This window comes from Delphinus delphis, chromosome 10 (assembly GCF_949987515.2).
Source record: "Delphinus delphis chromosome 10, mDelDel1.2, whole genome shotgun sequence".
NCBI classification, from domain to species: domain Eukaryota; kingdom Metazoa; phylum Chordata; class Mammalia; order Artiodactyla; family Delphinidae; genus Delphinus; species Delphinus delphis.
In genome coordinates, this window is record NC_082692.2 from 99,338,294 (window position 1) to 99,359,468 (window position 21,175).

A 21,175-nucleotide genomic window follows, 5' to 3' on the forward strand; every position below is an offset into this window, starting at 1 on the left:
AAGCCTCTGGAGCCCAGCGGACTTTGACGACCCCTCTGACAACCCCCTGGTGCCAGGGCTTCTGCCTGCCGCCACTAGGCAGCTTTTTAACCAGCCTGGAGCCCTCTCCCACACCGCAGAGCAAATGGAAACGATAAAGCTTTTTGCAGGGGAAGAAAAAAATGGTGGGAGTGCAGCAAATTCAAGTTTTGCTTTTTGGAACTTCCTGGAATTTTTTTTCCAAATATTTTCGGTTTGTGGATGGTTGAATCTGCAGATGCAGAACACGTGCACATGGAGGGCCAATTGTATGTGTGCGTATATGTAAAATAAAAATACAGGGACGTCCCTGGTGGCGCAGTGGTTAAGAATCCGCCTGCCATTGCAGGGAACACGGGTTCGAGCCCTGGTCAGGGAAGATCGCTATATGCGGCGGAGCGACTAAGCCCGTGCGCCACAACTACTGAGACTGTGCTCTAGAGCCCGCGAGCCACAACTACTACTGAAGCCTGCGCGCCTAGAGCCTGTGCTCCACAGCTAAGACAAGCCAGCGCAATAAGAAGCCCTCGCACTGCAATGAAGATCAGCCCCCACTCAGCAACAAAAAAAACCAACACAGCCAAAAATAAATAAATAAATTTATTTAAAAAATAAACATATAAGGTACATATACATATATACACACATTATATGTACTTTTATGGGTGAAGTGTGTCAAAAGGTAAAAAAAAAATTTTTTTTAAGAAAGGAACAGAAACATTATAAAACAAAATGTAGCCTCTGTGACTCTCAACTGCCTAAGGACAGGAATCAGGCAAACATGAACCATTTCTTAAGTAAAACAAGGATGACTCAGAGGCCAAGAGCCAAATAGAACCATTCCCAGGGAGCAGACCTGGGCCCCGATCAACATGCATTCCCTAGCCCTGGAGCATGGAGAATTGTACCCAGAAGAATTGCAGAATTGTGATGGACCTGTGACTGCTCTGTCTTCCCTTCTGGATGGGAGTGTACGTTGTGGTGCTGCAGTTCCTGTCTCATTTTAATATGCTGGGTACGCGAGGGCAGATAACTTCTCTCTGGTCCACAGGTCTTCAGGTCAAGAGGAGCCTTGCCCAAGTGCCTCATCAACAATTGGATGAGAAACCAGACTTCTGGCCTGCCCTTGAGGCTGAAATAGGATGAGAGTTTGGGGTTACGGAAAGTGGGGGAAAACATTCATTCTGCACAAGAGAGGGAGCTTGAGGACGAGATAGGAGACTGTAGTGGCTAGTCTCCAAAGACTGTCCCAAAGGAATCCTGCGGCCCGGTGTTCATGCCTTTGTGCAGTCCCTTCCCATGCTATATTTGGCCTGGTCCAGTGACCTATTTAACCAACAGAGGCAGCAGAGTGATGCAGTGCCAACTAGGGACCCATGAATTAAGGGAACCTGGCAGTTTCAGCTTTTGCAGTTTGAGGAACCCTGAGCTGCTATATAAGAAGTCTGGCTCCCTTGTACCAGAAGGACTGTGGGAGGGAAAGGCCTTAGGGAGATGGGGAGGCCCTGAAATGCCTTGGAAAGAGACAGAGTTTCAGGCTTCCCAGTCCTGCTGAGGCCAGACTTCTAGCCATTCCCACCAAGCTGCTAGACGTGAGAGTACCATCTTGGGTGTTCCAGTTGAGTCCCCAGTGGACTACCCCTATGTGACGTCACGTGGAGCAGAAGTGACCCCAGATGATCCCAGTCAACCCACAGAATCATGAGAGATAATAAAATGGTGGCTTTTTTAAGCCTCTAAATTGTGACGTAATTTGTTATGCAGCAATAACTAAAACCCAATCCAAAATTAAAGAACAAGCAAGCCCACTCAAGGTATCCATATAATCGGCTTCCTGAGGCAGAGACCCAAGTGGAGGGGACTTCCCAGCAGTTCAGAGGTTAAGACGCCGCACTTACAATGCAGGGGGTGCAGGTTTGATCCCTGGTTGGGGAACTAAGATCCCACATGCCTCATGGCGCGGCCAAAAAAAAACCAAAAACAGAGAGCAGAGTGGAGAAGGGTGGAGAGGGGATTTGGAAAAGAGAGAGAAGGTCAGAGTAAGATGAAAACAGGGCCAAGGACTACTCCCTGAGGAACCCAACAATTCATAGTTAAGCCTTTGCAGGAGGTCGAGCCTGCAGAGGGGACAGAGAGCGGGCAGCCAGAGAGGCAGAGAACGCTAGGTTTGTTCACTGTCAGGGAAGCCAAGAGCAGAAGGTGATGGGAGGAGGGAATGGTCCACCGAATCTCACACCGCTCAGATGGCAAGTCAGAGGAGGATGAAGGATCCATTGAGATTGTGGCCTTCAGGAAAGCCATTTAAGTCCGCCTTGGGCTTAGTTCTGCACTCCCTCCCTTAGTAGGTAGCACTAAATGAGGGGGTCTGTGAAACCAGAACTGGCAAAGGAGCTGGGGCTGTTCCCAAAAAGTGAAAATCCAAATTGCCGGTAAACCCATGAAAAGGGGCTCAACCTCCTTAGTCATCAGGGAAATGTAAATTCAAACCACAATGAAATTCCATTTCACACCCACCAGACTGGCTATAAATAAAAAGCCTAACAATACCAGGATCTGGCAAGGATGTTGAGCAAATGGAACTCTCAGGCGTTGCTGGTAGGAATGTAAGTTGGTACAACCATCTTGGCGACAGTTTGATACTAACTAGTGTGGTTGAGGATGTGCACAGTGTGTTGGGCCAGGTTCCCTGGGACACAGAGTCTGAGGAGAAGGTTTGCACACAGGAGATTTACTGGAGAGCGCTCTCAGGAACACCACCTGCAAGGGAGTGGGCTAGACCTTCAGAACTGTCTTGAGTTGATGGTGGGGGGTCAGGCCCTTGTACCCCTGATTAGGCTACTCATTGGCTGGGGCTGCCCCCAAGCAGGGGTCCTAAATGTAGACAAGGCAGCCCCATTCATAAGACTCCGAACTCCCAATGCAGAGGGCCCAGGTTCTATCCCTGGTTGGGGAACTAGATCCCACATGCCGCAACTAAGAGCCCGCATGCTGCAGTGAAGATCCCATGTGCCGCAACTAAGACCCAGAGCAGCCAAAACAAACAAACAAATAAATAAATATTTTTTTAATTAATAAAAAAACACGACGGTCCCATCCGTTAAAAGGCAAGACTCCTGATGGCTGGTGCCTCAGTCCCGCGGGAGATCAGGATGCACACCACAGCATTCACTACAGTTCCATACCATCTGGATCTCCTGCTTCATAAGTTAACACCATCTGAGAACATCTCCAGGATTCTGATCCATCTCTTTTTCTGGGGAAACTTACACTTAGTGGAATTAGCTACAGCTCTCACACTCCAGCTGGTATAGTCGTTATCTCCCTCCTTACTATCTATTCTAGACCCCCTAACCATCAGCTGGCTCCTCTGCTGCTCAAGGTGGCGTACCTGGCCAGACAGCCCAGACCTTCATCCCTGAGACGTCTGAGTGACCCTGGTCACCATGCGCATCTTAGTTATGGCTGCTGCATCTGTCTATTTACCATCAAAATCGGTCAAAGAAGAACCAAGAAACACTCAAGAGGGTCACCTGGAGTGTCAAATGTATTTGTCTCTGTCCTGGTGTGTAACAGCAGCCCTGTCTCCTGCTGATGTCACAGTCAATTCACCCGCCAGGAGGGTGACTCCTCTTCTTGCTTGCTGGTCTCTTGGCACAAGGAGCCTGAAGCAATCAGGTAGCCGCTATAGCTGAAAGTTTAGTGGGATTCTTGTGTATCCTGGTGGGAGCATCCCCCTGCTGGGAACCCAGACCTCAAGGCCTACAGAGCCTAGAGCTGTGAGGTTGGGAAGCCCACATTCTCCCAGTGGCTCATTCGGAGTACGAGGAAAGGAGTAACTCTTACTTCCACCTGCTGATCCCCAGGTCTGCTTCTTCTATGTACTGTAGGCAGCACCCAATCACGGTTTTGATTTAAGGTGAATTGTGGAAGAGGATGCTCCATCCACACAGAGTATCTTTTCACAAGTTGGTGCCTCAGTTGCATCTCTTTTTTCTAGCTAAAGTGTTTCCTTTTTAGACCTATCAAACATTTTTTTTTTCCTGCGGTACGCAGCCCTCTCACTGTTGTGGCCTCTCCCATGGTGGAGCACAGGCTCCGGATGCGCAGGCTCAGCGGCCATGGCTCACGGGCCCAGCCGCTTCGCGGCACGTGGGATCTTCCTGGACTGGGGCACGAACCCATGTCCCCTGCATCGGCAGGCGGACTCTCAACCACTGCGCCACCAGGGAAGCCCTATCAAACATTTTTAATATAATTCTTTTTTTAAAATAAATTTATTTATTTATTTTTGGCTGCGTTGGGTCTTTGTTTCTGCGCGCGGGCTTTCTCTAGCTGCAGTGAGTGGGGACCACTCTTCATTGTGGTGCGCGGCCTTCTCATTGCGGTGGCTTCTCTTGTTGGGGAGCACGGGCTCTAGGCCCGCGGGCTTCAGTAGTTGTGGCGCATGGGCTTAGTTGCTCCACGGTTTAGTGGGATTTTCCCAGACCAGGGCTCGAACCTGTGTCCCCTACATTGGCAGGTGGATTCTTAACCACTGCGCCACCAGGGAAGCCCAACAATTCTTTAATATACAAACTTCACAACAGCATCCACAGAACAGGGTGGGGGAGTGGGGACGGGATTATGAAGGGGAAGGGCAGGTTTTCAGGTTCCTGACTGCTTCCCTCACCCCTATTGCCTGTGAGAACATGGTCTTCACAGAAGACAAGTCAGTTCAGCCAGAGGCCAGGGGCCACACAGCACACTCTAAGGCGGCCTGAGTGCAGCCGGCGCCTCCAAAATAACATCATCACCACCTCTCGGGAAAGCCAGATCCAGTTAGGAGACAAGAGGAGAGTGGTTGTTACTGAGAGCAACCTTATCATTCCTCAGCATTCCGCTGATCATGCCTTTGGGGCACAGAATAGAGTTTTCTAGAGACGGCTGGATTGGAAAGAGCTAAAATCCTCCTGGGAGAAGAAGAGAAATTGAATGTGAGCCTACCTCCTACCAGGGTGTCTTGCCTGTGACTCTAGAAAGCTAGCATCTTGGTCTGCTCAGATGTTTGCAAGGGGAAGGAATGACAGAGCCTTTGGCCCATCAGGGCTGGAAGTCTTGCCAGGTATTGACCAAGAAAGCCTCCAGGCAGGCCAGGGAGGTCTGTGGGAAGCAGCATTTGGCCAGTGGTCCTCAAGGGAGCCTGGTGGTACATTAGCTTTCAGGAAGAATTTATTGCATGTGTGGAAGAGAGAAAGGATTCAAGTCAGAGAGTATTAAGAACTAAAGTACCTCCTTCTTACATGTCTGTGGGGTAGAAATGAGATAATACTTCTGGGTTGGGGACAGACCCAAAACCTCTTATCTTTTGGGGGCCCAGTTTGACTGGCTTGGATGTACGTTTTAGCCCCAAATTCCTCATAAGTCCAAAGCCTCCCCCAAATCAGCAGTTCCTGGGCAATGTGGTGTGTGATAAGTCCAGTGGGTCCCATGGTCATACGTCTACTGCTGCACCTTCTTTGCTGTAAAGTGAGTCCCTCGGTCCAAGGTGATGTTTTCTGAGACCAAATGGCAGTGGATCAAACACTCTGCAAATCTTTAGATTGGCCGAGAACGTGTAACCAGGAAAGGTAACCTCATACCCAAAATATGTGTCAGTCCCACCCAAGACAAATTGCTTCTTGGTAGAAGACGTCCAATGTAATCAACATGCTACCAAGTGGCTGGTGGGTTCCTTGAAGGGTGGTACCATGTTGGCAGCTCCATGTTAATCCTTGTTGCTGGGAAAGTGGACGTTCAGAAGTGGCAGTAGCCAGATCATTCTTACTGAATGCAGAGCTTCTACCCCTGCCACGTAACCTCCATTCATGCGGCTATTGTGCCCAAACTGGGGTGACCAGTGACAGAAGCTGACTGCTGACCTAGCTGAATCACTCTTTCTGCTTGGTTGATTAGTACCTCTTCAATGATGAATGCTTTCCATGGACACCAACATGTGGTGCAAAGACCTTCACACTTTGTGTCCATCCCTGTGGGTTCACACACATCCCTCCTTCCCAGGCCTCTTTGTCCCCAGTCTTCTAATATTTATCCTACCTTCTTTCCCCATTGCCCATGAGGTCTGTATTTATTCTTACCTCAGACCACTTCTCTTGTCCACAGAGTGGATGCCCACATACACTGCCCAAAGCCCTGCCCATTGGGAAGATTCCACCTTATTTGTTGTCCTTCAGGGTCACTTCGGAATGAGGCTGCAGTGTGGCCACCCTCTATTTTCAGCTTCTACCCACATACCAAACAGATCCATCTGTGGATCAAGCTCGGCCCTTTCCCTCCTTATCAGGTGGCCATGGGGGGTCCCATGCAGCCACAGGTGTGAGATGAAGGGGATGTGTTCGCGCAGTGCTGGTGGGTGACATGGGGGTCTCGGCCATCTGCCTGGGCAGCTTACTTGTACCCTCTGCCCTACTTGTGCCCCATCCGAGACGTGCCATCTGACTTTGGATTGTTGTCATGCCCACCTGACCTCATGACATGGTAGGTCCGACAGATCCCAGCTTGAGGGGCTGTTTGGGCTGCAGGGTCACTTCATGTTCCATGGTCAGGTGCACCGTCTCTGCCAGGGCCCACCCCAGGAGGACTTTCTCAAATAGTGATAATTCTCTGCTGCAGAGTGAATGGCCTTTCTCCAGAACTCTAGGGATCTGGGTTGTGATATTCCCAGCAGGGCTTGTCATAAAAATGTGGCACCTTTTCCCTCTAATACTATAGGTTCTCCCAGGTTCTATGGCCCAAGAGGCAGAACTGCTTGCAGGACAGCCTGGCTCTTCTGCAGAGCTCTTTTCTGCCCGGGACCTGCTCAGAGATGGCAGCCTTCCACATCACTCAGAAAATAGGTTGGATCAAAATTTCCAAGTTATCAGGACTTCCCTGGTGGTGCAGTGGTTAAGAATCCACCTGCCGATGCAGGGGATGCGGGTTCGATCCCTGGTCTGGGAAGATCCCACATGCTGTGGAACTACTAGGCCTGTGTGCCACAACTACTGAACCCACGCACCTAGAGCCTGTGGTCTGCAACAAGAGAAGCCACGGCAATGAGAAGCCCGCGCACTGCAACGAAGACCCAATGCAGACAAAAATAAATAAAATTAAAAAAATACAATTCCCAAGTATCAGGTATGCCGACCCCAGCCTGCAGAGGTCTACCAGCACGCTGTGCTTCCTTCTGGACGGTGGGAGGTACAAGATGCAATCAGATGTCCTTTACTTTGGAGAGGTTATCCCAGCATGCTCCAGACCACTGAACCCCCCAAACTATTGATGTGATGAGCCCCTGAAACTTAGAAGTGTTAACTAACCATCTTCTAGAGTGTTGAATTCTTGTATGGTTTACCTACTACCCTCTGGAACCATGTCTTGTTCTTCGAGTCCTCTTCACACTATTTCACCAACAGAATGGAACAATGTGCTGTTTTGCAGAATGTCCAGATGGTCCAGTCCCTTCTGACTGTGTTAGGACAGAGGGCAGGAGAGTTAACATAGGCTGAGCTGGATAGTAAATGTGTACTGTTGTCTGCCCCACATAAAAGTGAGCAGTTTCTGGTCCTTTTTCCTGTTAGGGATGTAAAAGAATGTATAAGCCAGATCAATGGTTGGATACCATGAACTTGGAGCTATGTTAATGTTTAGCAAGGCTACCACATCCAACACAGCAACTGCAGTTGGGGCTACTATGTGCTTGGGTTTGCAGTAGTTCAGTGTCAGCCTCCAGGAACCACCTGGTTTTTGCCTGGGTCAGATTCGTGAATTAAAAGGGGGGACAGATGGTGACCACTACCCCTGAATCCTTTGGCTCTTACATAGAGATCTCTGAAGAAAGTATTCTTAGACCCATTTGGCAGATGAGGAAACTGAAGCTTAAAGAGTTAAAAAAAATAGTTTACTTATTATAAAACTTCCTGCTTTGTCAAACCAAAGCATTTGCACTTAACCACTAAGCTACCCCCAATCAACAGCTGTAAATAGAATTCATTTAGGAAAGTGAAAAACAAGATCTCACTGAATTGCTACATGTCCAAACACATCCATCATGCTTTTTGTTAGTTTTCCTAACAAATCTAATTTTGGAATCAGAGGGGGCAAATTCTACCTAATTTCTTAAGAGTAGAAAATCAAACTCAGTTGAGAAAGTTTTGTTAGCTTTTATTCCTGGCAGCTTTTGGATGGGCTATATTTCCTAAGCTGTATGCCAGGATGTTTCCTCATTTGATTTTTCCAGGGCATGATGGAAAGAAAAAAAAAAGAAAAAGAAAAAGAGTTGCCACCCCAAATTAAAATATTCCCTTCCATGAGGAACAATGAAGCATGAGGCTGCCTAGAGCCGACAGTGACTCTTTTGTGCAAATGATGAAGCAGCCCCAAGGTATGACTACCCTCTGTGTCTTCATAGGCGAGTCATCTCATGGGTCTCAGTTTCCTCATCTATACAATGGGAATAGTAATAGTCTCTAGCTCATAGGATTGCTGTGTCTTGTTCATCTTTGAGTCCCTAAAATACCTGGCATAAAATAGCATTCAATGAATATATGCTGGGCTTCCCTGGTGGCGCAGTGGTTGGGAGTCCGCCTGCCGATGCAGGGGACACGGGTTCATGCCCCGGTCCGGGAAGATCCCACATGCCGCGGAGCGGCTGGAGCCGTGAGCCATGGCCGCTGAGCCTGCGTGTCCGGAGCCTGTGCTCCGCAACAGGAGAGGCCACAACAGTGAGAGGCCCGCGTACCACAAAAAAAAAAAAAAAAAAAAAAAAATCATTTAAAAAATGGAGGCACTAGTGTTAATTATGATTGTTCTCTTGGCCACCTAACTCTTCCCCTGTGTTTTCAATTTTTTGCCATCATAAATAATGCTGCCACCAATATTTGCACATACACTTTTTCCCAAATTTCAAATTATGTTATTCAGATAGGTTCTCAGAAGGGGGGCTGCTGGATCGAAGGGCAGAAACATTTTTATGGCTCCTGCTAGGTGTTGCCAGGCTGCTCTTCCAAAGAGTGGCCACTGGTTTCCGCTGCAACTAAGTATCAGAAAGACTGCCAGTTTCCAAACAGCCTCCCCAGGGTGAGGGATTATGATTTAAAATAGTTTTGCTAATTTAATGGAGAAAATAAGTTACCTTCCTGCTGTTTTAATTTTAATTACATTATTAGAGACAATTAACAGCCTCTCCCCTTGAAAAATAAACTAGTAAATATTTATTCTTTTGTAAACTGGGTTGGGAGGAAAGTTCTGGACTTCTCACCATTTAACATCTTTGGGCTCCAGTTTCTTCATCTACAAAATGGAGTGATACCAGAGTGACTGTGAAATCAAGTGAGACAAAGTATGGGAAAGCTCTTATTAACAATGTATTCTGTGTGTAGGTGTTACTATCACCCACCCCCACTTAGCTTCAAATGTACCTATCTACTAATTTATTTTAAAACGTTCTGGAAAAAAAAAAACCAACAACCAACAACTTTCTGTTTTGTCAACAATCCAGAAAACCTCCAATCACAGCCCAAGTCTTGAAAAGCCGTCTTTTTTTGTGATGTGGTGCCTTCGAATGCTGTGGGCAAAGCCCCTTCTTAATTTTTTCAGTTTGGTATTTTGTTCTGTTTTTTTTCTTTTCTTTTCTTTCCTTTCTTTCCTCCCCTCCCCTCCCCTCCCCTCCCCTTTTCTTTTCTTTTCTTAGAAACACTACGACGTGTTTGGAGTTTTCTGGAGAAGGTCCCTCAGTCCAGGCCCTCGGATATCACTACCTGACTCTAGCAGGCAAAGAGCTCCGCGATGCGAGGGCGCAGACTCCTGGGCTCTGCCGACCCTCCCTTGCCTTTGGAAGAAGAGCCCTTCTCATCAGGAAAGGTCAAGGACGCTCTCAGAACCAACAGAGACGCTTCATGTGCCAGAAGCGGACCTCGGGCCCACCTGGCAGGTACAGGAGCCAGAACACACTGCTGACCCACTCTCAAGAATCGACCTGCTCAACGTCTTTCTCCGTTGCCAGGAAACCTCGCTTTCCCGCGGCTCACCAGTTAGAGCCCCCTCTTGCGTCCATGCCCTGTAATAGCACTTTCAGTTGAGCGAAGAACAAAGATTTTTTGTTTTTAATACTTGATTTCAGTCATTTTTATTGTGCAATATAATATGCAGAAAAGTATCCAAGATATACTCACAGCTTGAAAAATAGTTATAAAGTAAACCCCGGGTAGCCACCACCTAGGTAAAGAAACAGCATTGCCAGCACCTGGGACACAGTCAAACACCCTTCCCCCATCACACTCCTCTCTCTACAGATAAACCTCTCCCAATGCTTCGGGAATCCCTTTTTCGCTTTCCTTCATGGTTTGATTACCTGTACATGTGCCCTAAACAATATAGCTCTGGGTTTGTCTGCGGACTTTATATAAATAAAACCGCATGGTTTTACCCAATATTATAAGTTCCATCTGTGTTGTTGTGTATAGGTGGAGTGCATTCATTCTCATTGCTGGGTAACTTTCCGGTATGTGACTGTGCTACAGTTTATTCTCCTGTTGATGGACGTTGGGCTGTTTCTAGTTTGGGACTATTTTGAACAATGCTGCTGTCTCAGAGTGAAATTGCCCAGCAACAGAATGTGTATCTCTGACTTTACTAGATAATGCCAAACGATTTTCTGAAGTGATTGAACAAATAAATGTTCCCACCTGGCATCGGATGTTCGTTCCCAGTGCTCCATGGGGCTACAGTTGATATTGGCAGACACGAATTTTTCCAATCTGGTGAACGTGTAGTGGTATCTCATTGTCATTTTAATTTGTATTTCCTGGTAATTAATCAGATCAAGCACATTTCCCTATGTTTACTGCCCAGTTGGATTTCCTCTTATTTGGAGTGTCATTAAATTTTGTATCCATTTTCTTTTGGGTTGTTTGTGTTTGTAGCAGAAATCTGTAGTTCCCGCACTTTGCCAGTCTCTCTCTGCCTCTCTCTGCCTGGCCTCCCCCAATGGCCAGCTTGGGCTTTCTCACTGCAGGAGGGCTTAGGACAGTCAGATTTCTTACACGGAGCCTGAATTCCACTAGGAAAAGCAGAAGCTGCCAGGCCTCTTAAAGGTTTGGCCTGGGTTAGTCACATGTCACTTCTGCTCCATTCCATTGGTCAAGGTAAGTCACAATTCCATCTGAGAGTCAGGGGTTGAGGAAACAGAGCCCCCACCCCCGCCCCACCCCACCCTGCAATGCGGAAGCAGCACATGTGCAAAAGGAGGGGAGAGATGGTTGGGGTCCATGTGGGGAGACTCGTCACCTTGTGACCGGGTTCTGTTGAGTGCTGAGCCTGGATTAGTTGGTTTACAACCTCTGTGGCTGTGTCAGAGAGACCCAGAAAGGGAAAAAGGAAGAAAAGATGCTGGGGGACAACCAGTGCCTCTGCCACATGCCCAGCCCTGAATCAGTGACTGGGATGTGCCGACTGGCTAAAGCCCCTCAGTACCCACCGCCAGAGCAAGTGTGCGGTTGACCCTCCCAGAATCCATCAGGTGCAGGTTTCTGTGGGGGAGTTTTTGGTGGTAAAATACACATAACATAAAATTTACCATTTAACCATTTTTACATATATAATTCAGTGGCATTTCTAAATTCACAGTGTCTTATAATCATCACCACTATCCATTTCCAGAACTTTCTCATCACTCTAAACAAACTCTGTACCCATCATGCAAAAACCGCCTCTCTCACCCTCCCCGTCTCTGGTAACTTCCGTGATACTTTTTGTCTCTGTGAATTTGCCTATTCCAGTATCTCATATAAGTGGATCTCATATCTCATACAATATTTGTCCTTTTATGACTGGTTTATTTCACTTGACTTAGTGTCCTTAAGGCCCATCCATGTTGTAGCAGGTGTCAGAATTTCATTCCTTTTTATGGCTGAACAATATTCCATTGTGTGTGTAGAGCACATTTTGTTTATCCATTCACTCATCCGTTGATGGACACCTGAGTTGCTTCCCCATTTTAGCTGCTGTGAATAATGCTGCTGTGAACATGGGTGTGTAAATACCTGTTTGAGTCCCTGTTTTCAATTCTTTTGAGTATATATCTAGGAGTGGGATTGCTGGGTTCTATGTTTAACTTTTCGAGAAACTGATAAACTGTTTTCCAGAGTGGTTGTACCATTTTTTTTTTTTATATTCCCACCAGCAGGGCACAAGTGTTTCAATTTCTCCACAGCCTCACCAAGACTTGTTATTTTCCTTTTTTTTTTTTTTAACGTAATAGCCATTATAATGGGTGTGAAGTGGTATCTCATTGTTAGTTTTGATTTTCGTTTCCCTAATGACAAATGATACTGAGCAAAGCAGATTGCCCTCCCTAATGTGAGTAGGCCTCATCCAATCCGCTGAAAACCTGCCTTCTTGTGCTTACTGGCTATTTTAAAAACATCTTCTTTGGAGAAATGTCCATTCAATTCCGTTGCTTTTTTTTCTTTCATTTTTGAATTGGGTGGTTTATTTTGTTGTTGAGTTGTAGGAGTTTATATATGTATAGTCTGGACGTTAAACCCTTATCAGATGACTTGCAATAACTTTCTATCCTACGGGTTGTCTTTTCACTCTTGATAATCTCCTCTGATGCACAAAAGAGGTTTAGTCTTCAAAGGAAAATTGCAGTGGCAGAAAAAACACCGGGCAAATACCAAATAATGGCTACAACCAAGTGACCCCAACTGGAGCTCCGGATCATCCTAGACTCCTTTTTTCTCTTCACTTCATTCATTCATTCACTTGCTTAATCATTCATTCATTTATTTATCAAACAAACTCAGAGCCTAGTTGAGAAGACCAATATGGCCATAGAGGACTGCCGTGCTGCATGTTGAGAACGCCAGCCATGGGGAAAGGCCAGGGGGCTGCGGTGGGTGCACACTTCCAGCCATACAGTGGATTAGACCTTCATGTCTCCAAATTTACCCTTCTTCTCTGCACCTATCGCCCCTCTAGTCTCATCCCATTAGTCTGGGCCCTCTGAGAAGCTAGCACAGGATGAGGTGAAATATGGAAGGATGTCCTTAGGGAAAACACCTATGGGAGAGAAAAAGGGAGGGAGGGGAAGGCTGGGAAGATGCAAATCTAGCCCCAGGGGAAGAAGACAGGGAAGGAGGGTCAGGTGGAAGGGTTTTGTCTGCTGGATACCTAAGGAGAGTTCGGCAGGCGTCAGGGAGTCCTCAAGCTGAAGTCAACTGTCAGGGGAGTCCTGTGTCTCCCAGGAAAGGGCCTGCTTAGTATGTCTCCTGAGTCAACGGCGAAGAGCATCCCACGGGAAGCATGGCCTCGGGGCACACACAGAGCACAGCAGCCCTTGGTCCATTATCTTCCCCGTAGTTGGAGGTCATGCTCATTCGCATGGCCCCCACAGGGCCACCAGAGTGATCTTTCTAAAATGCAATCTCACCATGCCACTCCTTTGCTCAAACACCTTCCATCGCTCCCCACTGTCCTCAGGCTAAAGCCCAGCTCCTTACCCCAGCTCTCAAGGTTCTCCAGGGGGAAGCAGGCCATTTGCCCTGGTGGTATCTTGCCCACTAATCCTCACTCCTACCCAGCCATGCTGGACTGATACCTGTTGCCCCCCAGACATGCTGTCCTTTCACTCCTCCATGCCTTTGCCCACCCTGGGCCCTCTGCCTGCAAAGCCCTTCCCTACATCTTCCTCGCAAAGCCCAGCCTCCACGTCAAGTACTTTCCCCAGCTTCCCAGGCTCAGTCAGCAGCATACCCTGGCTCCATCTCTGGTCCTGCCTGGGTCCTCTGGAGTAGACGGAGGATTCCTGGGGCCGTGTCAGGAGAAGGAGACAACTGCCACAGCACTGCCGGGCTTCCCTCTTTTCCTCCCAGTGCAAGCTGGCTTGGATGGCCTCGAAATACCCTCATACCCGTGTCCTCCTCTGCTGTGGTCACAGCAGAAACCCAGTGCACAGTGTCCAGGGCAACCAGAGATAGAAGCCCAGCCCATCCAAGCCCTGCTCCACCGCCCCGCTTTGCAACCCTGCCTTCCTGGACTCAGGATTCAATGCTTTATTTTTAGACCACTTGTTGGACTGGGGCTCCAGGAATCTGCCTGACGCCTGAGGTGTAACCAGACCCCACTGGCACTGGCCTTGAGCTGTAGCTCGGCAGAGAAGCAGTGAGGGGTTCCAAGGGCAGTGCTGGGGGCTGGGGCCCCAGGGAGGCAGCACACTAGGGCAGGCAGACCCTCCACTGAGATCTGGAGGTGGGGGTCTTTCTCTCCCAGCGCATGAGGGGCCCCTACAACCTGACCCACCTGAGCCCCTCCTTTGACACCTGGGCCCAGAAAGCCCAAGGATACCAGCGGCAGTTCGAACTCACGTCTTCACAGGCAGTCACCCTTAGGTCAGGGATCGGCTCCCTCGGCCCCCTCTCTTCCCTGCTCCACACTGTTCTACACCGGGCTGAGTTTGCCTGCCTGCCCCTGAGGGCCTTAATATGTGCCTCTGCCCAAATCAAGTACCTCTACTCTGTGCCGGAAATGCAATCATCTCACATAACCCTCACCACACACTGTGAGGTGGGCGCTGCTGTGATCCCCATTGTACAGATGAGGAAACTGAGGCTGGGACAGGGAAAGCTAACCACACTGCCCTCAAGTCAGCAAGTTCATGTTTCTATTGTGAAACCTTGCATGCTGTTTGTTCATTTGATAAATATCTTATCTGTGCACTCCAGGCTCCCTTTTGAGGAAAGTAAGTTATACACAAGTGCTTGAAATCCAAACCTCAGAAACTAACTTTCCGTGTCTTCGTTTTCCTGTCTGTACAATGGGGATCGTGGACAGGTGCTACCTCTCAGGGTTGTGATGAGGATGAAACGACACGGTGTATGCAGGGTGCTTGGCTCCGCATCCAGCACAGAACAAGTACTGAACAAATGTTAGCTGCGGATATTATCTTCTAAGTATAGACGGATTATTCTGTAAAGCATGAAATACCCAGCGGCCGGAAATGATGCTTAGGGAGAGTATGTAGGAACGGAAAAATGCTTATTATATATGAAAGAGAAAAGGGCCCAAAATAAAAATAAATGAACTTATGCAATAAAAAGACTCACAGGAAACACACCAAAATACCATCTGTGGTGGATTTTGGTTCTGGGATTTGGGGCAATTTTTTTTCTAACAAAATGTAAAAGGAGGTAATACATCACTAAGAGGAAGCACAATCCTCTTCACACTGATATTCAGGTGCAATGCAATCCCAGCAGAGCTCCCACCGGCTTCTTTGCAGAAGTGGACAAGCTGATCCTAAAACTTGTGTGGAAATGCAAGGGACCCAGAACAGCCAAAACAATCTTGAAAACGAGGGACAAAGTTGGAGGGCTGGGCCCCAGGTGCTGCTGTCAGGGCTGAGCTGAGAGCCGAAAGTTGAGATAACATAGTCATGACTATCAGGAACATTCCCTACTCGTGGGTCATTTGTTCTGTTGAAAGAAGGCCTTAAGCTTCATTGACAGAGGCGTCTTAGCACAGAGCAGAAAAATTCTTGCAGTACAAGGTGCTTTGGGAGGTAGCAAGCCTTTCATCCCTTGAGGTGTGGGAGCTGAGTTGGAAAACCCCCAAAATGAGAGAATGTAAAAGTCCTGACGCGTTCTTTAGTCTCACGGTTTCCAAATCATAAAATTTTCACCAGACCACAGTGACTTGAGGGCAAAGGACACATAGTGAGATTTCCATAAAGCTTCATTTTTCATTTTAAGCCCCATTTTGTTTCTGATGACAATTTCCCTGCTTTTTTGATGCGGGACTATCCTTTCTGTTATAAAATGATGCTGACAGTTGATGTTTTTTGCTATTTTTATTTCCTTAATTGGCAAGATAAGGAGTTGGCAGCCCTCCTTTTCTCACTTTATAAAGATATTCTGGGGGACTCCCCTGGTGGCGCAGTGGTTAAGAATCTGCCTGCCAATGCAGGGGACACGGGTTCAAGCCCTGGTCTGGAAAGATTCCACATGCTGCGGAGCAACTAGGCCCGCAAGCCACAACTACCGAGCCCGTGTGCCACAACTACTGAAGCCCGCATGCCTAAAGCCCGTGCTCCATAACAAGAGAAGCCACCGCAATGAGAAGCCCACTCACCGCAACTAGAGAAAGCCTGTGCACAGCAACGAAGACTCAATGCCAGCCAAAAATAAATAAAATAAATTTAAAAAAAATTAAAAAACAATTCTGTAAGTCTGAGAACTCCCAAATCTGGGAAATACTGGGAATAAACTGCAGCTGCCTCAGGGATGCTCTGCCTGGGGTGGGGGACTGCACTAGCCAAGCTCTGTCAGGAGAACACAGGCTTGGGTTCCACTCACAGCTCTGTCACTGACGTGCTGTGGGAACTTGACAAGTTACTACAACTCCTCGAGTCTCTGTTTCTCCATCTGCAAAAAGAGGATGATGTACACATCTCAAGGCTGTTGTGAGAATTAAACCACATAACGGACCTGGACAATCACAGACACTTGAGAAAGTGTCTTTCAGAGTCCACGAGCTCAGTAAAGGTCCCCATTTTTTTCTTCGGCAAGTCAAAGAGTTGTCACTTCTTCAATTATTCTTTACATCCCCACTCTAGTTTCTTCTTCTGTGTATTCTCTAGTTTGTCACTGTCACTCTTGATATATGAATCTAGAACATATTCTACTGGCGTGGTCTGGCTGTGTACAAGAGAGAACCTAATATCACCTCCTTCAGTCTAGACTCTATACCTCCACTAACACAACCCGAGTTTGCAATGGATTTTTTTGTGCTCTTATCTTACTTCTTTGGTATTTGTTGAGCTGAGAATACCTAACAGCTCCAGATCTTCTTCACAAGAACGTTTGCAAAACCCTGCCTCCTATTCCAAACCTGTGCAATTGAAGTCTTGGACCTAAAATGAGGGGCTTTTTGCATTTATTCCCTTTTATACTTTGTCCAGTAGGACAAGGTGCCCCCTCTGACTAGATGGGGTCAAAGAAGACCTCAAATGTATTCTCACACTCAAGAAACTGAAAGGAATATTTAGCTGACTCTTTTTAGTCCAGGGAAGAGAATGTTTATTTGACTCTTAATGGAGTCCAAGGACAGCAGGGCTGGCACTAGGTAATAGGAAGACCTGGATGCTGTGGATTTAGTTCCCCCAAATCTCGCCTGTATCAGGTTCACCCCAGGGGCCTGACGTGGTACTTCCCTGCCTCAGGGCAGTGGACCATCTGTCTGTCCCGGGATGGCTTGGGGACTTGAAAGAATTCACAAGCCCCGACAGGTTACACCTTGCAGGGCCCAGGGGTCTCCCACTGTCTCCTGAGAGGAGTGATGTCCCAGGATCCTCCCGCTGATCCAGGCCCCGGGAAGGGCACAGGCCCGCTCCCTCCCTCTCCTGCCATCCTGGCAGCTGGGTTGCATGCCAACACTGCCCGAGGGACACCTTGGCCCAGCTGGTGCCAATGTTCAGAACACATGGAAGGCAAAGCGCTCTCTTTATTGCTCTAGCTTGGCCCGCCAGCGTGTCTCCCAGGACGCTGTTCTGTCCTCGTGGGCTGAAAGGATGCAGTGGTGGTCACACCGGGGCCTGGCCTGGCTGCCCACCTGGCACTGGCCTCAGTCGGTCTTCCTGAAGCCTGGAAGGCAAAGCCCACAGGATGGCATGGGATTCTGAAGGCAGCCAGGCCTCCTCCCCACCGTTACCCCAGATGCCCAAATGCCCCTCAGAGCTGGGATAAGGCAGTCATGACCCACAGCCATTGCAACGAATTTCCCCTTTATGCACGAGGTGGATTAAAGGAGACAAAAGTTCATGACACACAGGCACACAGCCCCTGGTCTCAGTTTTGTGATTTAATGGTAGACACAGAGCTGCTGGTCAAGAAAGGGGATCTCCTTTAGCCTGGCCCAGCCACCCTAGCTGTGTGATTCTGGGCAAGTCACTCTACCTCTCTGATGAATGTAACTGACTAATGAGTTTCCTCATCAGCCAAGTGTAAGATAACTGAAACCCCCTCTCACCCCCAGCTGGGCAAATAAAATCACAAAGAAGACACTGTTTGGAGAGATGCAAACTTCTATGAGAGAATGAGGGATACCCAGGTCCCCTCCACTTTCCTACAATGGTTCAGACTTAAGGACTTTTACATCCATTCTTCACTTGATTTTCACAACACCTTTGTGCTGTAGGTATTATTACACCCATTTTCCAGTTGAGGAAACTGAGGCTAAAAGAGGCTCTAGAGCCCCAGAAATGGTAAATTGAAGGAGGCAGGACTTGAACCCAAGCCCATGACTCCAGGCCCTGTGCTCTTTCCACTATGCTAAGCCTCATTTGCAACAGACGACCCTGGCAGGGAGAGAAAGTGAACATAGAAGAATGTAAAAGTTACCTATCAGCCTAAACTTCTGGAAGAGGGGAATGAAGCCACGCAGGACGCTGTGGATCCGGTACACTGTCAAGAACGGAGGAGAGAAAGGTGATGGAGCTCTGCGTCCCCTCGAAGGATCCGGGGTCAGACCTCCCCCTCCTGCCCTTGAACAAAGGCCTAACCCATACAAACAAAGCTCTGATGGTGGAATTTCAGGCTGCAGGTTAAGCTTAGATAATGGTATTGAGTTCTTATTATTAAAAACAACCACGAGCAGCAATAACAATGCCAGGAAGCTCGGAGAATTCAGTAGCTCACTCCATTAACTGCCCTGTTTTCAGTATCTGGCTGATTCTGTTTGTTTGCCACTTTAAACTGTCTTTGTTGTATTTTTATGGAGCTGCCCATTTTTTCCATGGGGTTTTGCCAACGACCTCACATTGACCTTGAAAGCGGTCAGGAAGCAAACACAAGCATAAAGAAATCTTTATAAAAAGTTTAGGTCGTGGCTTTCCAGCCCTTGGCGAGCCCCTGCGGCCAGCCCAGCCGCTGCCCTCCCAGAGACTGTGTGCGAAGGTCTTACCCAGGCCAAAGTAGATGCCAACAGTCTCCAAGGAGGCGAAGGTGAGCAGCCCGACCCCAAGGGACATGAACCAGTCTGCAGGGGCAGCGAGGGAGAGAATGGTCAGCCTGCAAGTCTGGACCTCTGCCCCCTGTTCTCACCACCCCCACACACTCACCTTTATAATAGTGATAACACACCAGCAAGGCCCCAATGGCAAAGCAGAGGAGGATGAAATGGAAAAACTCATCTGTAAAGGCAGAGGTGAAGATTACTGTTTGCTTCTTTCTCTCTTTTTAATTAACTAAAATATTCCTGTCTCTGCTCAAAGGGAGCTTTATTCAGAGAAGCTGCTCCTGACCAGCCCAACTAAAACAGCACCCCAAGTCCCACCTGTTTCAGCCCTCACCTCACTTTATTATTTTTCTAACACTTATCACCACTCAACTTGCTGGATTTTCACTGCTGTGTTTATTCTCTGACCCACTCTGTAGGATGGTGGTTGGGGATTTTGCCCATCATCTAAAGCGGCGCCGGGCATGCAGAGGTGTCTGACGCCTTATTTGTCAAATGATGCTAAATACAATTGTAAAAAATGCACGTGCCTAGTTTAAAAGTTTCCCATTGCTCCTTTCTCCCTTCCTGATCCAACTCCGTAAAAGCAAGCAGTGACTGACAAAACTTTTCCAAGTATATACATGCACATTCAAAAAAAAACAAAAGCAGAATCGGTTTGTGTACCTGCTGCTCTATGGTTTGTTTTCCTCTCTTTGACAGATTGGGGCCATCCTTTCTATCTCCGAGCATATACAGATCTGCCCTGTTCTTTTTTATATATATATACATTTATTTATGTATTTATTTTTGGCTGCGCTGGGTCTTCGTTGCTGCGCGCGGGCTTTCTCTAGTTGCGGCGAGCGGGGGCTACTCTTCGTTATGGTGTGCGGGCTTCTCATTGTGGTGGCTTCTCTTGTTGCGGAGCACGGGCTCTAGGTGTGCGGGCTCAGTAGTTGTGGCTCACAGGCTCTAGAGCGCAGGCTCAGTAGTTGTGGCCCACGGGCTTAGTTGCTCCGCGGCATGTGGGATCTTCCCAGACCGGGCTCGAACCTGTGTCCCCTGCACTGGCAGGCGGATTCTTAACCACTGCGCCACCAGGGAAGCCCCTGCCCTGTTCTTTCTGATGGCTGCATAGTGTTCCATGGCATAAACTTACCCTAATTTATGTAACTAGTCTCCCATTGAGGAAGCTAGAAGGGACTGATTTTCTGCACCAAACATCACCGCATATGAATGTGTCTGTGCCCTTGTGTGTGCCTTTCCGTGGGCCTGGTGCCCAGAAGCAGCATTGCAGGCTCTTCCTAGTAGTTAATGGAGGTAGAGAGAGTAGCTGGGAGGCAGGGCCCATGCCCTGGGCAGGAATTCAGGGATGGTTTGTGAAGGAGGCCCCCCTGCCCTTTGCCAGGTGCTGTGGGAGTCATCAGGGGAGAGAACACAGGGGCCTTGACCCAGGCAGAGGGTTGTGATAGGGAAGATGCCAAAAAGGTTTTTAAAAGAAAGAAAAAGAAGAAAGAGAGGACAATTCAGAGACGGTTCCCTGGAACGAGGCAGGCTCTCTGAGTGGCCGAGGCTGCTGAGAATGTGTCCTACTTTAGTCCAGTTTGGCCACTGATGTGCTGTGAACTTTGGACAAGTGTCCTGACTCCCTTGAGCCTCAGCGTTCTCATTGATAAATCAAGGAGAGCAACCTCTACACCACTGACGGAGGGATGGATGGGGGTCTTGGAGGGGAAAGTCCTTTGTAAATGGTAAAAGGCAGAGTGAGACTACATATCACTGCTGTCAGGTGGCATGTGGAAGGCAAGTGAACAGAAGTGAGGAGGGTATTTCTGGTTTTGTTTTTGTTATTTTTTTTCTGCGGGGAAAAATCAAAAGATTATTTCTAGAACATTCTTGGCTCTGATATCAATTTGTCCTTTAGGGGAAAAAAAGACGTCATGCAGAACTAGACTTAACGTTTAAGAAAGCATCAGCCTTAGGTCTGTTCAGAGATGTGACAGAGTGGGGGTGAAAACTCTTTCCTCACCCAAATCTTCAGAAATGCAAAATGAATTCCTAGCAGAGAATTTCTCCCTGATCTTTCCCCCATTTTCTTATGAGTAAATACTTAGAAAATACAAATGTTTTTAAAAAGAGAGAGACTGCAGAG

General features: G+C 47.9%; 1 protein-coding gene across 3 annotated transcripts in view; it reads right to left on the reverse strand.

Moving 5' to 3' along the window:
- Positions 1 to 17,076: 17,076 nt before the first annotated feature.
- The window catches only part of TMEM40 (transmembrane protein 40), a 32,989-nt gene continuing 28,890 nt past the window's right edge, over positions 17,077 to 21,175 (reverse strand). For all 3 annotated transcript variants that reach the window (XM_060021511.1, XM_060021510.1, XM_060021512.1), the window contains 4 exons: positions 19,148 to 19,219; positions 18,991 to 19,065; positions 18,429 to 18,491; positions 17,077 to 17,672 (listed from right to left, as the gene is read on the reverse strand). In XM_060021511.1, coding sequence (XP_059877494.1) covers positions 17,653 to 17,672; positions 18,429 to 18,491; positions 18,991 to 19,065; positions 19,148 to 19,219 — 230 coding nt within the window. In that variant the 3' untranslated portion in view covers positions 17,077 to 17,652. The remainder of the gene's footprint in view (positions 17,673 to 18,428; positions 18,492 to 18,990; positions 19,066 to 19,147; positions 19,220 to 21,175) is intronic.